Consider the following 19,335-nt stretch of genomic DNA (forward strand, 5'->3'; position numbering starts at 1 on the left):
CCCATCTGCATCCCCCACTTCTCTGCTCCTCCCCCACGCGCAGCACCTCCCGAACCCTCCCCATCCGGGCCCCACCCCCACTTCTGCCCCCCCTCCACCCGCAGCATCTACAGACACCATCCGCAGTCCCCCCCGCACCCGCTACATTCTGTACATCGTGCTCTGCAGGTGCTGTTCACGCCGTCGCAAGGGGCTGCGCCTCCTTCACCATTCCACGCCCTTTCATTGTGCAATATTTAACCACTAACAAAGGAATGCAGGTAATACTCCATATAATACAAATATTAAACCCCAGAAAGGCATGCAAGGGTTAAGGGGGCGTAGCCCCTTACGACGGTGTGAAGAGCGCCCGTAGGGCGCGATGAAGCACCTAGTATATATATATATATATATATGTCATTAGGATGATAGCAATTAGCTGAATATTGGTTTAAAAAAATATATATTTCTTTCCCATTAGTAAAGTATATATATTTTAACTTAAAACTTAATATGCTCAGTTTTTATACTAATATTATAGATGTGTTTATTGTTATATGTTTTGTTTTAAATTGGATGTTAAAACCCTCGGCTTGCTTGGTAAATGGATATGCGTAGAATAGGCTAATTAAATAAATATAAAGTGGTGTTTTCTATGGATAAAGCTATGAGTAAAACACAGTATATGAACTAAGTAACAAAGAGAATGTTGCCGCTAAATGGAAACACTGTAGCCATATATAATGGAACGCATAAGGGACAGGGAAATATAAGGATGGTGACCACGCAGTCATACACAGTGGGATGAAAGAGAGGCATGGACCGCAGTTGATGTGCACATGTGTGCATGATGATTGATTCATGATAAAAACAGCCAAGCCAGGACACACAGACTACACTGACTGAGGAAGCCGCCGAGTTGCTTTAAGGCGGGGAAATGCGTCTCTGTTTGAATTATCTGTGGTACCTTAACTGGCTGAACCCATTTGAATTGCCTCTGATCACTGGGACTTTTTCATGCATCTCTGGATAAGGCTCGTATCAAGGGTTTGGAGCACCATAGCCGGGAGTCAATAAGCGCTGCTTGTAACCTAGAGGGAGGACGTGGTAACTATTATATTCTGACATCTAAATAGCATGGCCATGTCTAATAGCTATTGCTTTATTTAACCTCGCAGAGAACTGTCTCAAATTCTGCATGCTTACTATTTGCTTTGCTTGCCAATTCAAAAAATCAGATTGATGGTGATGTTTTAACATCTTTTGTATACAGATTTCCAAGGCATCCTAAATATACTGGATACAAAAAACTATATTGCAACAGCTTATTAACTTACTAACATCTGCATCTTTGTTGCAAGCTGGTATAGAAATTCTTTTTTACTGTTTTGGTATAGATACAAAGTACATTGAGACAGAAAATAGCTAGAAACCACAAATTGTCTTTTATATATATTTTATTAAAGCCAGTAAATATGGTTCATAATCAGATGTTTTATGTTTAAATGTATAAATAAAAATAAAACATACTTTTTTAAATATACTGTGTCAGCGCTTTCTAGATCCGTTTTTTGTTAGTACCCTAACAAGACACAGCAGAAACATAAAGTAAGCTTTAATTATATTTTCTTTTTATTTCTCCACTTACAGATGACCCCTAGGTGTGGTGATTCTGTGATGTGGGCCACGCCCATCATGTCAGCACAGCGCACACATTTACGAACTCACCACAGGGGTAGATGGTTTGGATTTACACTGAGATGCATGAATTTGGGTCAGGTAAAATTATAAACAGTTGTGTGTGTAACTGGTCAATGGGCAAATTTAAGTTCTGTCAGAAATGGATTTCTAATTATATGGACCCAATGCCAGCTTATGTTTATGGTACACTATTGTCTACCCTGCCAACCCCTGGAGGTGGACCACCCTCTGGTTTGTGAAGCAGTTGTTTCACATATGCACAATGAACCCATTTATGGGGTTGCCATAGGTGTGTTTTGTAGGGTGGAACCACCTAAAGTGCTCGGGCCTGACTCTTGGAGGTGTCCCACCAGTTGTGTACCTTAATTACTAATGGAACTATTTAAGTCCCTTGTAGGAATAGTCTGTGATTCCATTAACCGTATCACAGTCTGTTGGTATGAGAGGTTGGATTCCAGCAGGTGTAAGTAAGTTTGGTGGCATTTTTTGTTGTCCTCCATGTGTCGGAGAAAGGAATCGTGGAAGCGGTTATTGTCACTCCTCATTTGTTCCAGGGTATTAGCGACTCTGGTGATCTCTGTGGTTAAATGAGTGACATTTGTGTTTAGCCATTTGGTGTTTTTAGCCTGGGTTGCTATTTGCTGCACTTGTGTTTTTAGGCAGTCCAAGTGGTGGTTTTGTTGGGTTGCCCAGGTAGACCAAAAACACTGCACTGGATTGGGTGGTGGTGATGATGTTAGGCTCATCTGTGCAGCTGGTGAAGTCAGCATCCGTGATGACGGGGGTGATGTAGGAGGGATATCTGTCAAACTCAATGTGTCTGTTTGCTCCGTTTCAGGTGCACCCTCCTGTTGGGTGTGCTCCTCTGAAAGTAAAGAAGAGATGTGTGTAAGTATATTTTTAAATAATACTGTAAGTGTTTTTATTTAAAGTTACAACACTTTATTCTGCTTGTTTTTCAAACACTACAGTTGTACTATGTGGAAGGGTGTGTGATGTTGTGGTTTGGTGTAGAAATCAGACTCACCAAGAAGCTGAGAAGAATGTGGAGTCATGTGTTGAGGGAGCAGCAAGATGGTGCTTGGTGGCCTAGATGACACCAGTGACTGACAGGGTTGTGCTTGAGATGAATCTGATGAAAGACCTAAAAGGAAGATTTGTACAATTTGTTAGCTGTATTTTTTTGTTGGTAAACAACCAGACATTGTCATGTAAATTACCAGCTAATTCTTCATCCTCAACATGGCGCTGTGTGGACGCAGACCACTGGGCAGACTTCTGTACTGCAATTGTAATAAATTCTCATGTCATTTAAAAGTGTATATTCTCATGTTTTTTTTTAAACTTCACAGTTTCTGTTGCTATACTTTTGTTAACACTTGTAATTAGGCCAAAAACATACATCGTGGATGAGGCTTTCTTAAGAATGCAAATGAACCACAAATTTTTATTAAAAATATTTACGGCCAACAAATTTTGCCTATACATCAAGTCACGCTATTGGACCACAAAATCATGAATGCTGTTGTATTGAATGTTTATTTCCACATTACAACAAAAGTAAATTTGTAATGTTTGATTTTAATTAATTACTGTACAAAATACAATGTTTCAGATATTTATATTATTGTAATAAAAAACTTTTGATAGCAATTATATAGCTGAGATTTGAATGCAATGCATGATTGTAATAAGTATGCCAGGCCTACACATCCTCTGGTTTTGCAGATGATGTGAAACTACTGTTAGGGAACTCCGACACTATGGGGGTCATTCCGAGTTGTTTGCTCGTTGCCGCTTTTCACAACGGAGCGATTAAGGCAAAAATGCACATGCGTATGGCTTGCAGTACGCATGCAGTTAGTATTTTAACACAAAACTTAGTAGATGTACTCACGCCCGAACAAAGATTTTTCATCGTTGAAGTGATCGTAGTGTTATTGACAGTAAGTGGGTGTTTCTGGGCGGAAACTGGCCGTTTTCTGGGAGTGTGCGGAAAAACACAGGCATGCCAGGGCAAAAAACGCGGGAGTGTCTGGAGAAACGGGGGAGTGGTTGGCCGAACGCTGGGCATGTGTGTGACGTCAAACCTGGAACGAAACTGACTGAACTGATCGCTATTTGTGAGTACGTCTCGAGTTACTCAGAAACTGCTAAGAAAATTCTATTCGCAATTCTGTTAATCTTTTGTTCGCAATTCTGCTATGCTAAGATACACTCCCAGAGGGCGGCGGCTTAGCGTGTGCAATGCTGCTAAAAGCAGCTAGCGAGCGAACAACTCGGAATCACCTCCTATGTGTGTGAGACCCCTAGAGCTGGTGGAAGGGTCTTCTGCCAATAACAGCAGCTCCTGTTCCCATAGAGCTGTATGCGCTCGCTGGCACTTGAGATGCCGTCTGGTTTTAAACCTCTAGCAGTAGGTGTTGTAGCAGCTGGCAAGGCAAGAGTTACTTGCAGGCAGACGGGATACTGGAATGGTAACTGCTGACAGGTGTGACAAGATATGGTGACTGAAGACTGCAGGACTGAATATGCACTGGTAACTGAACAATGGTAACTGAAGTAACAAAGTGTTTGTTGCAGGTGAACAAAGCCAGCCGATGGTTAACTGCTGGAAAGCAAACAGGTGCTGGGTGTGTACTGTGATTGAAAGCAGAGTGCTGTCAGCACGAACCTAGTTGCAGGGAGACTTGCTGGATGAATAGTGACTAGGCCTGTAATAACTATAGATGAACTTTGCGATCCGAGTAGGCATCCGAGCCCGGCTCAGGTTTTCCTGCCCGCCTCGATTATGCATCATCGACATTTTCACTCCGGTGTTGGAGAGTGTACTGGACGGAGGCTGCCGTCTCAGTACTGGGTGGTGTGGTGTGCGGCAGGTGGGGTGCCCTGTGTGCTGTATCTGAAAAAGGGGTGCTCTCTGTCTGCTGTATCTGAAAGGGGTGCTCTCTCTGTCAGCTATATCTGAAAGGGGTGCTCTCTATATCTGCTGTATATGAAAGGGAACTCTCTCTGTTGCTGTATCGGAAAAGGGTGCTCTCTTTCTGTCAGCTGTATCTGAAAAAAGGGTGCTCTGTCTGTCTGCTGTATCTGAAAGGGGTGATCTGTCTACCCATTCAGGGGCTGTGCCCTAGTGTAAAATTCAAATAATAAAAGCTAAAAACAAAAAGCTTACAATTATAAATATATATATGTTTTTTGTTTGTGCTGTACCCCAGTGTACTATACAATTTTTATTTTATTTTCACAAGTACTGTGATACTGCCTGTCAGACCAAAGTATATTATTTCCTACTCATACACGTATTGTGTGATGCTGTCGGGGAAGTCAACCGCAGTGTGTAATTATTTATTATATACATTTCTTACTAATTTTTACAGTACGTCGCTGTCAGTCAAGTCAACCACAGTGTGTAATTACTTATTATATACATTTATGACTCATTTGTGCGACGCTGTCGGAAAAGTCAACTGCAGTGTGTAATTATTATATACATTTCTGACTCAATTGTGCGACGCTCTCGGGGAAGTCAACCGCAGTGTGTCATTATTTATTATATACATTTCTGACTCATTTGTACGACACTGTCAGTGAAGTCAACCACAGTGTGTAATTATTATATACATTTCTGACTCGTTTGTGCGACGCTGTCGGTGAAGGTCAACCACACTTTGTGTTGAAAGAAATGGAGGCTACTACTAGTGCTGAAGCTGCTGCCACTAGTCATGACATTGGTAATGCAAGAGTGTCAACGTCATCTGCTAAGGCAGATGCCCAGAGGCATAGAGGGCTTAAGTTAGGTTATGTAAAATCATTTAATTTTAGAGTGGTAAAGAAAAAAAAATCTAAAGGAAAGTTAGCTGCAGAGGCAGTAAGACAAACTGTGCATTCAGAATCAGAACCATCAGAGATTCTTGAGGAACGTTTAGGGGTGTCCACGTCAGATGACATTTCTCACACTGTCCTCATAGAGAAGCATCTTTCACCTAGTTCCATTTCTGAAACATCTGAACATGTGGGGAGCAGTACAAGTAAAGATGGTGATGAATGTGATGAGGAGGGTGATGAATGTGATGAGGAGGACATAATACAAATTGAGGATTAATGTGTGGAAGTGGGACAGGATGAGGGCGATATGTGTGTACTATCTGACACTGAGGATGTTGTTTGTGCAAGTTAGCCACTGGTGTCTGCAGTTGTTGACCGTGATAATAAAAAGTAATTGCGATGCCTGGGCATAAGACCAAAAAGCCACCTCTTGCGTATGGGATTATTTTTACCCCAATCCTGACAATGTTTATGAAAGCATCTGCTCCATTTGTGAGGCCAAATTTAGTAGAGGAAGGAACGTTAGTCATCTAGGCACCTTCTCCATGTTACGCCACATGAAATTTATTGTATAAGATTATAATGTAAATAACACCTCATCATCAACAACCTCAGAGTAATTACTTAATGGACGAAGTTCTTCTAAAAAATTTTGTGGGGGCCCAAACAAACCAATCATTTCAGCCACAAGTGACTATCCCTGTCACTGAAATTATTGGTTTGTTAAACTGTGAATGTCCTGTTAATATATACAACATAAGGGTGGATGGAAGGGCCCCAGGACAATTCCATATTGCAACTTATTTTAATGCGTTATGTACTCTTTGGAGCAAGTTTTTGGCATAGTTTCTAAAACTGCCATCCTGTCTGCCACTGCAGTGCCACTCCTAGACGTGGCAGGTGTTTTTTGCTGCCCACTTTTGTCACTTAGCTTAGTCATCCAGCTATCTTTTGGCCCAAACTGGATAAAAACAATATTATGATCTGTGAGGTGTTCAAAATAGACTGGAAATGAGGGGAAATGAAGGTTATTGAGGTTAATAATACTGTAGGAACAAAAACACTATAAAATTATGTGACTATAGCTGTTTTTATTATTTAAAAAAATATAAAACCAAAACACACAAGGATGGTTTTGGCAAAACAAAAACAAAACACGAAGAAGAAAAAAATCAAAACCAAAACCCCAAAAATGGCCAGGCGTACGTCTCTAGTAATAACACATAGAGGCTAAGCTGTGACTTTGGTACAGGTTCAGGTGTAGTGAAAATTCTGCAGACTTGCAACTACTTGCAAGACTGGAGTGAATGGACTTTGCTGCAATGGGTAACCACGGACACACAGGCTGGATGTACAAAGAACCAGAGCTTGAAGGATATATTCAAAGAGACTTGATACAAGCCTGGACATGGATCAGGACCAGACACGAGAGTAACTTGAGGGTCATGGCTAGACAAGGACACAGAGCAGGAATGGACCCTGGATAGCAGGTACAGGGCAGAAACCAACAGGGCATAGGTGTAAGACTGTCAGGGACAGCACACTGAGGACTGGGGCAGGATACATGGATGCAGGAACTCAATGGCAGGGTACCAGGGTGGAGGAACAGACAAGCAATCTGGGAACTGTAAAGGGTACAGTGACAATGTGATAAGCCCGCTAGGTGAAGGAACTAGGGAATATCACTGGCAAGAGGAACTGGCCAGAATCCCCACTGAAAGGGAAAGAGCCCAATCACAGGAGTCATCAGGCTGGAGTCAAGTAGCAAGGCATTCCAAACAGGTGTTCTGCTGCATGTTGTAGCCAGCATCCTATTTACTAGGAGACATTCAGAATATATATATAGGAATGAGCCGCAGTAGTGACTCATAACAACTACAAGTACCAGCATTGCCACCAACAATATTTAGGGCCATAACTAGGGTAGGGCAGATGGTGCCTTGCACAATCTTCAGTACTTGTATGGGAGCGCCATCTATACCTACCCCAATTGACCAGCCAAGTGTGCATTGCCAGTGATAGTTACAGCACTGCCTGCTGTGTATATTACAGCAGGCAGTTCTGTGCAGATCATATGTCATCCACGTGTGGTCCTAAGTAAAAGAAGTTGAAGTGTCGGTTCACGGACATGCAGTGTGGGGTTGAGTGGTTAGTCCTGGAGCTACAGTGCAAGGTTGAGTGGTGGGTCCTGGAGCAGGTAATCTTGCATTGAAGCACTGCTGTCTACAAAGCTCTAAATGTGACACACACACCCTTTGCGTATAAGGGGCTCTACCTGGCATAATGTGTATAAGGGTTCTCTACCTGGCATAATGTGTATAAGGGGCTCTACTTGGCATAATGTGTATAAGGGTTCTCTACCTGGCATAATGTGTATAAGGCGCTCTACTTGGCATAATGTGTATAAGGAACTCTACCTGACATAATGTGTATAAGGGGCTCTACTCTGATACAATGTGTATAAGGGGCTCTACTATGGCATAATGCATACAATGGGCTCTACCTGGCATTATGTGTATAAAGGGCTCTGCTATGTGGTTTAATGTGAATAATGGACACTACTGTGCAGTGTAATGTGAATTGGTACTATACTGTGGTCACACCCCTTCCCCATAAAGCTACGCCCCTATATTTTTGGCACGTGCCTTAGGAGCGCACTGTTTCTGGCACAGGTCACCAAATGTCTAGTTATGGCTCTGGCTGGAAAATGACGTTTCACAACGGCTAAAAGATCACAGGTGGACCAGGCCTGTACTCAGGGGCTGGCCATCAACTTTTAGCCTGGGTGGCAAGTCCAGAGCACTGGCCCATAAGTAATGGCCCATTATTAAAGTGCATGACGACTTACCGGCTTGGCCGCCGCTGCACAGTACACATACTGGCAGGTAAGCTTGCTGATATGTGAAAATGATAAGCCACAGAAATATGCTTATTGATTTTTAGTAACATCTGCATGATTTCCATCACCATGCAATAGTTTGGTGATGGCAAAATCGTTAGATGGTAGCAGATACTATGAATAAAAAGGATTTTCTCTATGTTATCTGCTTTCATACAGTACATACCATTGGACCTAATTCAGATCTGATTGCTAAGGTGCGTTTTTTGCATCCTTGCGATCAGGTAGTCGCCGGATACAGGGGGAGGGGGTAGTCGCTGTGCAGAGGTGCAATCTCATGTGCAGAGAGCTGCACAAACAAAGGTTTGCGCAGTCTTAGCACAGCTCAGGACTTACTCTTCCAGTGCGATCCTCTGGCCCGGAGCTGACGTCAGGAACCCTCCCATCCAACAACTGGACACGCCTTCATGTTTCAGGACACTCCCTGGAAACGGTCAGGTGACACCCACAGACGGCATAGTCCTGTCAAACTTCTTACTATCGCCGGTGCGATCGCTTTCTTCTTCCATCCCGTTGCAGTCCGATGCTCCCCGTTGCTGGCGGGGCCTCACGCCTGTGCATTGCTGTGCCGGCACATGTGCAGTTCAGACCCGATTGCTGCTATGCGAAAATGAATGACCTCCATTGTTCAATGGCGTTGTTATAGCCCATTTGACACTTATAACCTTCGACATCCCCCCCCCACAGGCCAGTTTGTGCGTGTATATGAAGAGGGTCTGATTCAGAGATTAATGTAATGCAGGAGCCGCACTGCGCACGTGCAGATCTGTTTCTGCGACATTGGTTGCAGTACTCCAAAATTCACAGTATGATTGACATGGTGCTGGAGTTTAAGGGTGTCGATGGGAGAATTTAAAAAAAATGGGGCCGTGTTAACCCTGTTTTCTGGGCATTCGTGTTTAATCTCCCTACAAATCCCGACAATTATGAATCTTAATAAATACACCCCTCTGTGTGCTATAATGTGAATTGTGGTTCAGTCTGTGTGCTATAATGTGAATTTCAGCTCATTATGAGTGCTATAATTGCACCCTTCACTTTTCCATACCCCCACTTCAAAAATTCCACTTCAACCACTGCAACTACATCTATACGTACACACCCAGAAATCTTTATATAGAGTGACACCTATTTGTGCAGGAAATGATGATGGTAAGGTGCATGTGTAATTGAAAAGAATGTCCTAGTATGACATGGAATAGCTGGCATGTAATGTTGGCACATCCGATTTTCATTGTCCACCCCCCCCCCCCCCCCCTTCTGATGTGTGGCCATGGCCATTTTTTTCAGTGCGCACCGGTGGCGTGTACACATACTTTCCTTTGTAGGTTTTTTTTTAGGGTGGGGGGGGGGGGCACCATTATTATTCTTGCCCTGGGCTCCAAAAACCCTAGAGGGTGAGGGTCATGTTGGGAGGTATGACATAGGTATGAGCACTGTGTCAGTATTGGGGTACAGCACAGGTGATGGTAATCATACAGTAAGAGGGAAGTGCAGGAGCAGAGCATTGTGTCCTCCTGGAGAGGTCATGTTGGGAGGTATGACATAGGTATGAGCACTGGGTCAGTATTAGGGTACAGCACAGGTGATGGTAATCATACAGTAAGAGGGAAGAGCAGGAGCAGAGCATTGTGTCCCTCCTGGAGAGGTCATGTTGGGAGGTATGACATAGGTATGAGCACTGGGTCAGTATTAGGGTACAGCACAGGTGATGGTAATCATACAGTAAGAGGGAAGAGCAGGAGCAGAGCATTGTGTCCTCCTGGAGATGTCATGTTGGGAGGTATGACATAGGTATGAGCACTGGGAAAGTATTAGGGTACAGCACAGGTGATGGTAATCATACAGTAAGAGGGAAGAGCAGGAGCAGAGCATTGTGTTCCTCCTGCAGAGGGTCATGTTGGGAGGTATGACATAGGTATGAGCACTGGGTCAGTATTGGGGTACAGCACAGGTGATGGTAATCATACAGTAAGAGGGAAGAGCTGGAGCAGAGCATTGTGTCCTCCTGGAGAGGGTCATGTTGGGAGATATGACATAGGTATGAGCACTGGGTCAGTGTTAGGGTACAGCACAGGTGATGGTAATCATACAGTAAGAGAGAAGAGCAGGAGCAGAACATTGTGTCCTCCTGGAGAGGTAATGTTGGTAGGTATGACATAGGCATGAGCACTGGGTCAGTATTAGGGTACATCACAGGTGATGGTAATCATACAGTAAGAGGGAAGAGCAGGAGCAGAGCATTGTGTCCTCCTGGAGAGGGTCATGTTGGGAGATATGACATAGGTATGAGCACTGGGTCAGTATTAGGGTACAGCACAGGTGATGGTAATCATACAGTAAGAGGGAAGAGCAGGAGCAGAGCATTGTGTCCTCCTGGAGAGGGTCATGTTGGGAGATATGACATAGGTATGAGCACTGAGTCAGTATTAGAGTACAGCACAGGTGATGATAATCATACAGTAAGAGGTAAGTGCTGGTGCAGAGCATTGTGTCCTCATGGAGAGGGTCATGTTGGGAGGTATGACATAGGTATGAGCACTGGGTCAGTATTAGAGTACAGCACAGGTGATGATAATCATACAGTAAGAGGGAAGTGCTGGTGCAGAGTATTGTGTCCTCCTGGAGAGGTCATGTTGGGAGGTATGACATAGGTATGAGCACTGGGTCAGTATTAGGGTACAGCACAGGTGATGATAATCATACAGTAAGAGGGAAGTGCTGGTGCAGAGTATTGTGTCCTCCTGGAGAGGTCATGTTGGGAGGTATGACATAGGTATGAGCACTGGGTCAGTATTAGGGTACAGCACAGGTGATGGTAATCATACAGTAAGAGGGAAGTGCAGGAGCATAGCATTGTGTCCTCCTGTAGAGGGTCATGTTGGGAGGTATGACATAGGTATGAGCACTGGGTCAGTATTAGGGTACAGCACAGGTGATGGTAATCATACATTCAGAGGGAAGAGCAGGAGCAGAGCATCGTGTCCTCCTGGAGAGGGTCATGTTGGGAGGTATGACATAGGTATAAGCACTGGGTCAGTATTAGGGTACAGCACAGGTGATGGTAATCATACAGTAAGAGGGAAGAACAGGAGCAGAGCATTGTGTCCCTCCTGGAGAGGATCTTGTTTGCAGGTATGCTGGTGTTAGTCATCTTCTGTGGATTAATAATGGTTTTGAGGGTGGGTGGTATGGGTTCCGTGTGGGAGGGCTGGTATCCCGTACCCTCCACTCTCCACAGAACTTACCCTTTCAATGTACAGCATGTGCATTTCCTGGATATTAATGGTGTTAGCCGTGATTAGTTATCCTCCGTCCAAAAGCATCCGGGCTTCACTAGTGAGCATCTCTTCTCACATGGCTGGTTGCCTGGGGCACTACAGGTCTCAGCACTGACTACCGGAAACTCACACTATTGTGAGATCACGCTACTTCTGCCGTCAGTTACTGAGTTACCGTCTGCTGGACTCACCTGCTGACTCACCTTCTTGTACTTCAAAACAGTACAAAAACCTGTCGGAAACACCCACAAATTCAACAAAAAACGTGCATCTGTGGCTAATCCACCCATCCATGTGTTTTCTGACAAGTCAGAATTTCCAACTAGTTGGAAAACCGTCACTGGAGTTGAATAGGTCAAAAACCAGATTTGACCTAAAAAAGTTGGAAAGTGCCATTTTTCCGACTTGTCGGGAATTCCGACAATAATTGAATAGACCCCATAGCATGCCTTCCTCAAGGAGTAGTTTGTGCTTGCGTTCTGGGATAACGGGGGTTAAGAGGCCATTATGGTCCCAGTGCTTGTTCTTGGTTGGTCAGGACTGTAGGTTTCCCATTGGTCAGTTACAGATGTGTCCACATACACCTTTTCTTTTTTGCCTTATTGGCACACCATGCATAGCACGGCTAAGTAGCGAGTGAATTTTTTTTTGTCATAATAGAATATGTATAAAGTAGCATATTAAAGAAGCAAATTAAGGAAAATCACAAAGCATGGCTAAATCTCATAGTCTATAGCATTCCAAGCCGTGCCATACACGGCAGGAAAAAGGAAAGTTGTATGTGGACAGGTTATCAATCTTTTGCTGTTTCCATGTGTAGGTTTCCCATTGGTCAGTTAGGTTGTCAATCTTTGCTAGGTTGCTGTTGCCATGTTTAGGTTTCCCATTGGTCAGTTAGGTTGTCAATCTTTTCTGGGTTTAGGGATGGTCATCAGTAGGTTATCCAGCGATGATCACAATCAATGGTACCATTGATGGATAACCTCAATGGTGTAAAACCATCTGTAAAGGAAACATTAATGGTTTTACCCATCGATAGTCACCCTTGCAATACTGTTAACTGTATTGCGGACCAATCAGAGCCTGGGGGCGTTGCTTTGTGGGTGTCAGGAGGTGGGTCTTTGCTTCATGCCTTGACATTATGAGGGAAAAAAATAAAAAAATTGGTAGCACTAAACCAAAGATGGTGGGAAACCACCTGGTTCTCCCCCATCGATGGTAAAACTATTCAACATAAGTCATAGACCATTGATGATTTTGAATCATCAATGGTCGATGGCAATCCCTAGCTGGGTTGCTTTTGCCATGTGTAGGTTTCCCATTGGTTAGTTAGGTTGTCAATCTTTGCTGGGTTGCTGTTGCCATATGTAGGTTTCCCATTGGTCATTGCTGGGTTGTTGTTGCCATGGTTACAGTTCCTGTTTAAGTTGCTGTTAATTTGAAAAGAGTATAGCTGCATGTTCTTTGCTTTGTGTTTTCTACTTTAAACTTTGCACGTCTGTACTGTTTGACATCAGGAATTAAGCAATTCATTTTGTGCACAGAATTTTTTTCCTATCAACCCTTGAGTGCTACGTGAGGTTAAACAGTTAATAATGCAAATTAATTCTAGCAGAATTAAGATGTTGCTGTGTTAGCCATAATCTAATGTTGTTTCAGGGTTCTTATGTGTGGGTGTTTATGTAGTAATCCAGGGCTCTAGACGTGGAGTAATGTATATGGGTTTTATTGGTTCAGAATGATTGGCTGGTAAGTTTTGTGACCGGAGGGTTGTGTCTGGAATGCTAACATGTCTAAGATTTGTAGCATGCCTAAGAATCAGGGGTGTATACTATTTGCATATAAATCGATCTTATACACATTGCACCAGGTAGCCCCCAATACACATTGCACCAGCTAGCGCCTCTTATATACATTACATGAGGTAGCCGCTTATACACACTGCACCAGGCAGCCCCTTATACCTATTGCACCAGGTAATACCCCTCTATAGATAGAGAGAGTGTGTTTGTGTGCTGCTATCTCTGTCCCCCTCACTCACTATCTGGCACTGGCAGTACTAGAAGCTCCCGGCTCTCCTACCTCATTTCCTCCACCCAGCTCCACGTGAGTAGCACGATGGGCGTGGCCAGCTGGAGGCGCGGTGGGGGGAGGCAGCAAGAGGTATCCAGCCTGGTGTGGGCAGCAGACAGGTGCACACAATACTTTATGCTGGTGGGGTGACTGCGGCCACGCCCTCAGGCCACAGTGTCCCGGTGACCACCCTGCTAGCCTGCACTCAAAACCTCCACTGTGAGGTGTCTACACTGCACATGCTGCACCCATTTTTTAAATAATTACCCATCCGGAATCCCACCCCGATGGCAGAAGCGCTGCAGAAATCACTTGGAAAATCGTTGCGGCACCCTTTTTCCAGATCTGCTGATGCGTATTGGGGTCAGAGCACTCTAATGCTCAGACTCTCTACAACTGTCTAACAGAGAAGAGGGGGCTCGGATGGAGGAGGCTGCACATAGGCCTCCTCTCTTAAAATTCCCAGTGCCCCCCCCCCCCTCCCCTGTATTTTTCAGCCTCATCATCTTCTGTTTGCTCAGCACATCCTCTTGTGTTTCCCGGCCCCATGTCTTATATCCACCCCTCCATGCTACTTCATCTGACTCATGTCTCCAAAGCCCACAATTACCTCGTACTGCATGCTGAGGCTGCTTCACCATCTTTGCTGGTTGCTCAGATCCTCCTGTCCAGCGGTTCAATGTCATAATAAACTTTTTGTGCCACCTGCTATATATATATATATATATATATATATATAGAGAGAGAGAGAGAGAGAGAGAAATCCCTCCCATACAAATCATGCATTTGCCCCAGCACGGTGTACAGAAAATACTGACCCTGTTTGGTGTGACAGAAGCATACGCCCACTGACAGAACAGCAATGATGAACACTCCAGCCATACAGAGACGTAAGAACCAGGAGACACTGTAACCATAATGTGAAGTCATTACAGCTAAAAAAACAGAAAAAAAAGATGTTTTACAGGTTTAGTTCTCAGATAATACAAACCAGCAAAATAAACTGACAAACTGGTAGCCACTCATGACCTTTTAATTTCAAACTCCCTGCACCTACTAGCCATTACTGAAACCTGTATTACTCCCTCTGACACTACTTCTTCTGCTGCTCTCTCTGTTGGGGGCCTCACATTCACACACACTACCATGGGGGTGGTATTGGGTTACTTTTACCTTGTAGTTACTCCTACCAACTCATACCCTGAGAACCGTCCCTTACATTCTCTACATTTGATGTCCATGCTATAAGCCTCTTCCAACCAGTCCATCTTAGAGTAGCTGTCATTTACCATCCCCCTGGCATTGCTCCAAATACCTTGACAACATTGCTTCCTGGCTTCCTCACTTCCTCTCTTTTGACATTCCCACCATTATCCTAGGCGATTTCAACATCTTTATCGATATCCCCACAAAATCCCATGCCTCTAAACTTCTTAACTTCACTTCTTTACTTGGTCTCTCTCAGTGGACCTGCTCATCCTTTCATGTGAAAGGGAGCTCACTGGATCTGGTCTTCACTCACCGTTGTGATATTTCTGATTTCTCAAACTCCCCATGTCCCCTCTCTGTCCACCACCTGCTCTCATTTAACCTAATTCTCTCTGCTTCCCCATCTCTACCTCCTAAGGCTACCATCACTAAGCGAAACATTGAGGCTATTGACATCACATTCCTATCCTCCCTGTTTGACTCAATTCTCTCTCCTATTCTCTCTCTCTCATGCCCTGAACAAGCCACTTCCCTATACAATGCATACCTTACTTCTACCCTTGACTCTGTCGCTCCACCAACCACTATTAACCCTTGCAAATTAACACCTCAACCCTGGCACACCAAATGCATCAGATATCTGCAAAAATGCTCACATAGTGCTGAGTGACACTGGAGGAAATCACACTCTAAAGCAGACTTCCTCCATTTCACACTTTTTTTCTCATCCTTCAGTGCTGCCCTTTCCCTTGCTAGACAATCATACTTTAAGAATCTCATCTCCTCCCAGTCTTCCAACCCCTGGCACCTCTTTGCCACTCTTAACCCACTCCTCTGCCCACTTCCACTATGTCTCCCCTCCTTGCTCTCTGCTCTTGACTTTGCCACTTACTTTACATCCAGAATTGACTCCATATGTCAGGACATCACATCACATCAGACCATCAGCAACCAGCCGCTTACCTTCCCTTTCCACCCCTCCCCATCCCTCTCACCAACTCTGACATCTTTCTCCTATATATCTGGAGTGGAAATCATGGCCCTCATCCATTTCTTCCCCATTACCACCTCCCCACTTTACCCTATCCCCTCCCACATCCTCCACTAGCTCTATACTTCTGCCTGTTCTCATATTTCCCACCTTCTCAATCTCTCCCTCTCATCAGGCACTGTCCCCTATGCCTTCAAGCATGCACTCGTCTCTCCTATTCCTAAAAAACCTACCCTTGATCCAAACACTCTCTCCAACTACTGACCTATCTGTCTCCTCCCTTTTGCCTCCAAACTCCTTGAGCATATTGTATACAACCGCCTTACTTCCTTTCTTTCCTCACACTCAATGCTTGACCCATTCCAGTCTGGCTTCCGCCCTCTTCACTACACTGAAACTGCCTTCATAAAAGTCTGCTATGACCTCCATGCTGCTAAATCTAAGGGTCACAACTCTATACTTAATCTTCTTGGCCTCTCTGCTGCTTTTGACACTGTGGACCACCCTTTCCTTCTGCAAATCCTTCACTCCATTGGTCTTCATAATACCACCCTTTCCTGGATGTCTTCCTACCTCTCTGACCATTCATTCTCTGTCTCCTCTCATGACTCCACCTCCACCTTGTCCCCCAAGGTTCTGTCCTTGGTCCTCTCCTTTTCTCTTTGTGTACGTCCTCATTAGGTGAGCTCATTAGTTCTTTTGACTTCCACAATCATCTCAGTAAAGTCATTTTTTCTCAATTTTCCCCTAAACCTCCCTCCCTCCAGTTTCATTGCATGTCCTCAGGTTCTAATACATCCCTTCATTTGAAGAATGTTTCCCTCCTGGACCTTGTTAAAATCCTTGATATATTTAAAAGTTTCTATCATGTCCCCGTACTCCCTTCTCTGCTCCAAACTATACAAATTGAGATTTTTAAGTCTTTATAGGTGATCTTGTCACACATCCCCAATGTTTTAATCTAGGGAGTGGAACACTTGTAGCCCCTAAAAAAAGTTGTAAGACAATGCATCCACATTGGCTAGTAGTGCCCTGGGTTGATGTTCCACTGTAAACATAAAGTCTTACAAGCATTCTGCCCTTTACTTACAAACATCCATTTTAATAGAGCATGATCAGTCACTAGTTTAAACCGTCTACCCAAGAAGTAATACCTCAAGTTGTCAAATTCCCACTTAATGGCCAAAGCCTCTTTTTCTACAATAGCATACCACTTCTCATGTTCATTAAGTTTTCTACTCAAATAAATAATGGGCTATTCCTCCCGATCTTGGTTTTGGGACAACACGGCACCTACCCTTACATCTGAAGCATCAATCTGAACCACAACATTTTTAGAAAAGTTGGGTGTTATCACCTGATTGTATACATAGAGACACTTTTAATGCCCTTTTAATTCCATTTCACCATATTTGATTGTTTACCTTTGGTATGGTCTGATAAAGGAACTGCAAGAAATTTAGGAATAAACCATCGCTAATACCAGGTGATACCAAAAAGACTCACCTGTTTTTTTAATTACTGGATGAGGCCAGTTTTGGAAAGCCTCAATTTTGTTTAGTTGGGGCTTATTCAGACCTCTACCTATGGTAAACCCCAAGTATTTAGCCTCTTTCATTGCTAAGCAGCATTTCTTTGGGTTGGCTGTTAGTGAGCATGCTGCTTGTATGCTCACTAAGTGAGTCTCCCAGTCTGGAATGTGGATAACCACATTATTCAGATAGGCAGTTGCATAAAACCTGTTAGTCTTTAAAATTCTATCCATTGCCTGTTGGAAGGTTGCTGAGATCCATGCAACCCAAAAGGCAACATCCTATACTTAAACAGCCCTTCTAGAACAGAGAAAGCTGTTTTCTCTTTCACCCTGTTGGTGGTTATAATGGGATTTGCCAGTATCCTTTTATCAGGTCCAGTGTGGTGAGATATCTGGCTGTTCCTAACCTTTCTGTCAACTCATCCACATTGAACATTGGGGACGAATCAAACTTGGACACTGTGTTTAACTTATGAATATCATTGCAGAAGTGTAGGCTGCCATCTGGTATAGAATTAGAACTTTGGGGCTGGTCCATTCACTGGTAGACTCCTCAATGATACCAAGCTCTAGAATATTCTTAATCTCTTTAGACACGGCCTTTTGCTGTGCTTCAGAAATTTTATATGGCTTTATGTTGACCTTGACCCCTGGAATTGTGACTGTCATGCTTTATTATGGTCGTTTCGCTGGGTAGCGCTGAGAGCACATACCTGTTCCTAATGAGGAATCCCTAATGGCCCCTATACACAGGTCTGACTTGTCCAAATGACAAGTTGACCCAATTTCCTTTGAAGCTCCCCGGCAGCTCCCCGAGAGGGCTTCATTTGATTTGGCACTTGATGTGCCATTTTTTACATGCAATAAATCGCATGCAATTTATCGCATGCAAATGACTCCCAGGGAGCTACCAGCGGGGAACAGGCTCCTGTTTCGGCAGGAGGTAGATTTCAAAACTCCTAGTCCAATTAATGCTCAGCCGTTGTTTGGCTGAGAGAGCTCTCTCAGCCAATCAGTGGCTGCCCATTCATTGGAACAGGAGTTTTGAAATTTCCTCCCTCTCGCCACTACCACAGCCTCTCTTTCCGGCAGGGAGAGGATTGGTGGGGTCACGGAGGTGAAGAACAGGGAGAGTGCCTCTCCTGGCCAGTGCTTTCCCGGTCTGAAGACTTTAGTTGTGTGCCTGCAGCCTGCTGGAACACGCCTACGGTCCTGATCAGATGCGATACATCACAAGTGCTAAAAAGCACCTGCGATGTGTCACTGATGCATTCGATTCCGATAGATCATATGTGCTGCAGGCTCTGATCCGATGCGCACAAGAACACGAATCCAATCAGATGTCAAGCACATCCAATTTGGCCTGTTTTCATCCGTCTTATCGGACCGATCCGTTTGACTCTGATGAAAACAGGTAAAATCGGACCTGTGTATGGGGGCCTTAAGCCTCATGTTTTTGAGTAGCTGACAGTGTTTATGACACCTTTGCTTCAGGAACAGTGGGATTGAAGTTACTGGTGGGCAAGGTTCAGCTGACAGGGATAATGTATCCTTCCAGGGTTTAATTAGGTTAACATGGTAAATTAGTTCAGCCTTCATTTTGTCTGGTTGGTACTGTATACTTTAAAATTAACCTCATTCACTTTCTCCCTGATCTCAAATGGACTTTGCCATTTAGCCAAAAACTTGCTTTCTACTGTTGGTATCAAACCAAGAACTTTATCCCCAGGGTCAAATGTACATCTATGGGGATTCCGATTATATACCCTCTGTTGAGTTTGATGGGCCTGCTCCATATATGTTCCCTGACAATGGGCACCATGACTGCAATTCTGTCCTA

At 44.1% G+C, this 19,335-nt stretch overlaps 1 protein-coding gene across 1 annotated transcript; it reads right to left on the bottom strand.

The window, feature by feature from the left end:
- Positions 1-1,498: 1,498 nt before the first annotated feature.
- LOC134933948 (uncharacterized) lies at positions 1,499-18,164 on the bottom strand. The gene is made up of 7 exons (XM_063929485.1): positions 17,966-18,164; positions 17,468-17,653; positions 17,030-17,158; positions 14,580-14,696; positions 2,901-2,963; positions 2,708-2,824; positions 1,499-2,545 (listed from the first exon to the last, which is right to left on the bottom strand). The coding sequence occupies exons 1-7, from the start codon at positions 18,162-18,164 to the stop codon at positions 2,043-2,045; spliced, it is 1,314 nt and encodes a 437-aa protein (XP_063785555.1). The 3' UTR covers positions 1,499-2,042.
- Positions 18,165-19,335: the final 1,171 nt, after the last annotated feature.

This window comes from Pseudophryne corroboree, chromosome 6, assembly GCF_028390025.1.
Source record: "Pseudophryne corroboree isolate aPseCor3 chromosome 6, aPseCor3.hap2, whole genome shotgun sequence".
NCBI lineage: Eukaryota > Metazoa > Chordata > Amphibia > Anura > Myobatrachidae > Pseudophryne > Pseudophryne corroboree.

Excerpts from the sequence above, each read along its gene's own strand:
- LOC134933948 (XM_063929485.1), bottom strand. The coding sequence starts at position 18,164 with ATGACAGTCACAATTCCAGGGGTCAAGGTCAACATAAAGCCATATAAA. Across the intron at positions 14,697-17,029 it reads AAGTAAAGGGCAGAATGCTT|CTGTAATGACTTCACATTAT; the intron begins GTAAGACTTTAT and ends CTGTTTTTTTAG. Across the intron at positions 2,546-2,707 it reads ACATTCTTCTCAGCTTCTTG|AGGAGCACACCCAACAGGAG; the intron begins GTGAGTCTGATT and ends CTTTACTTTCAG.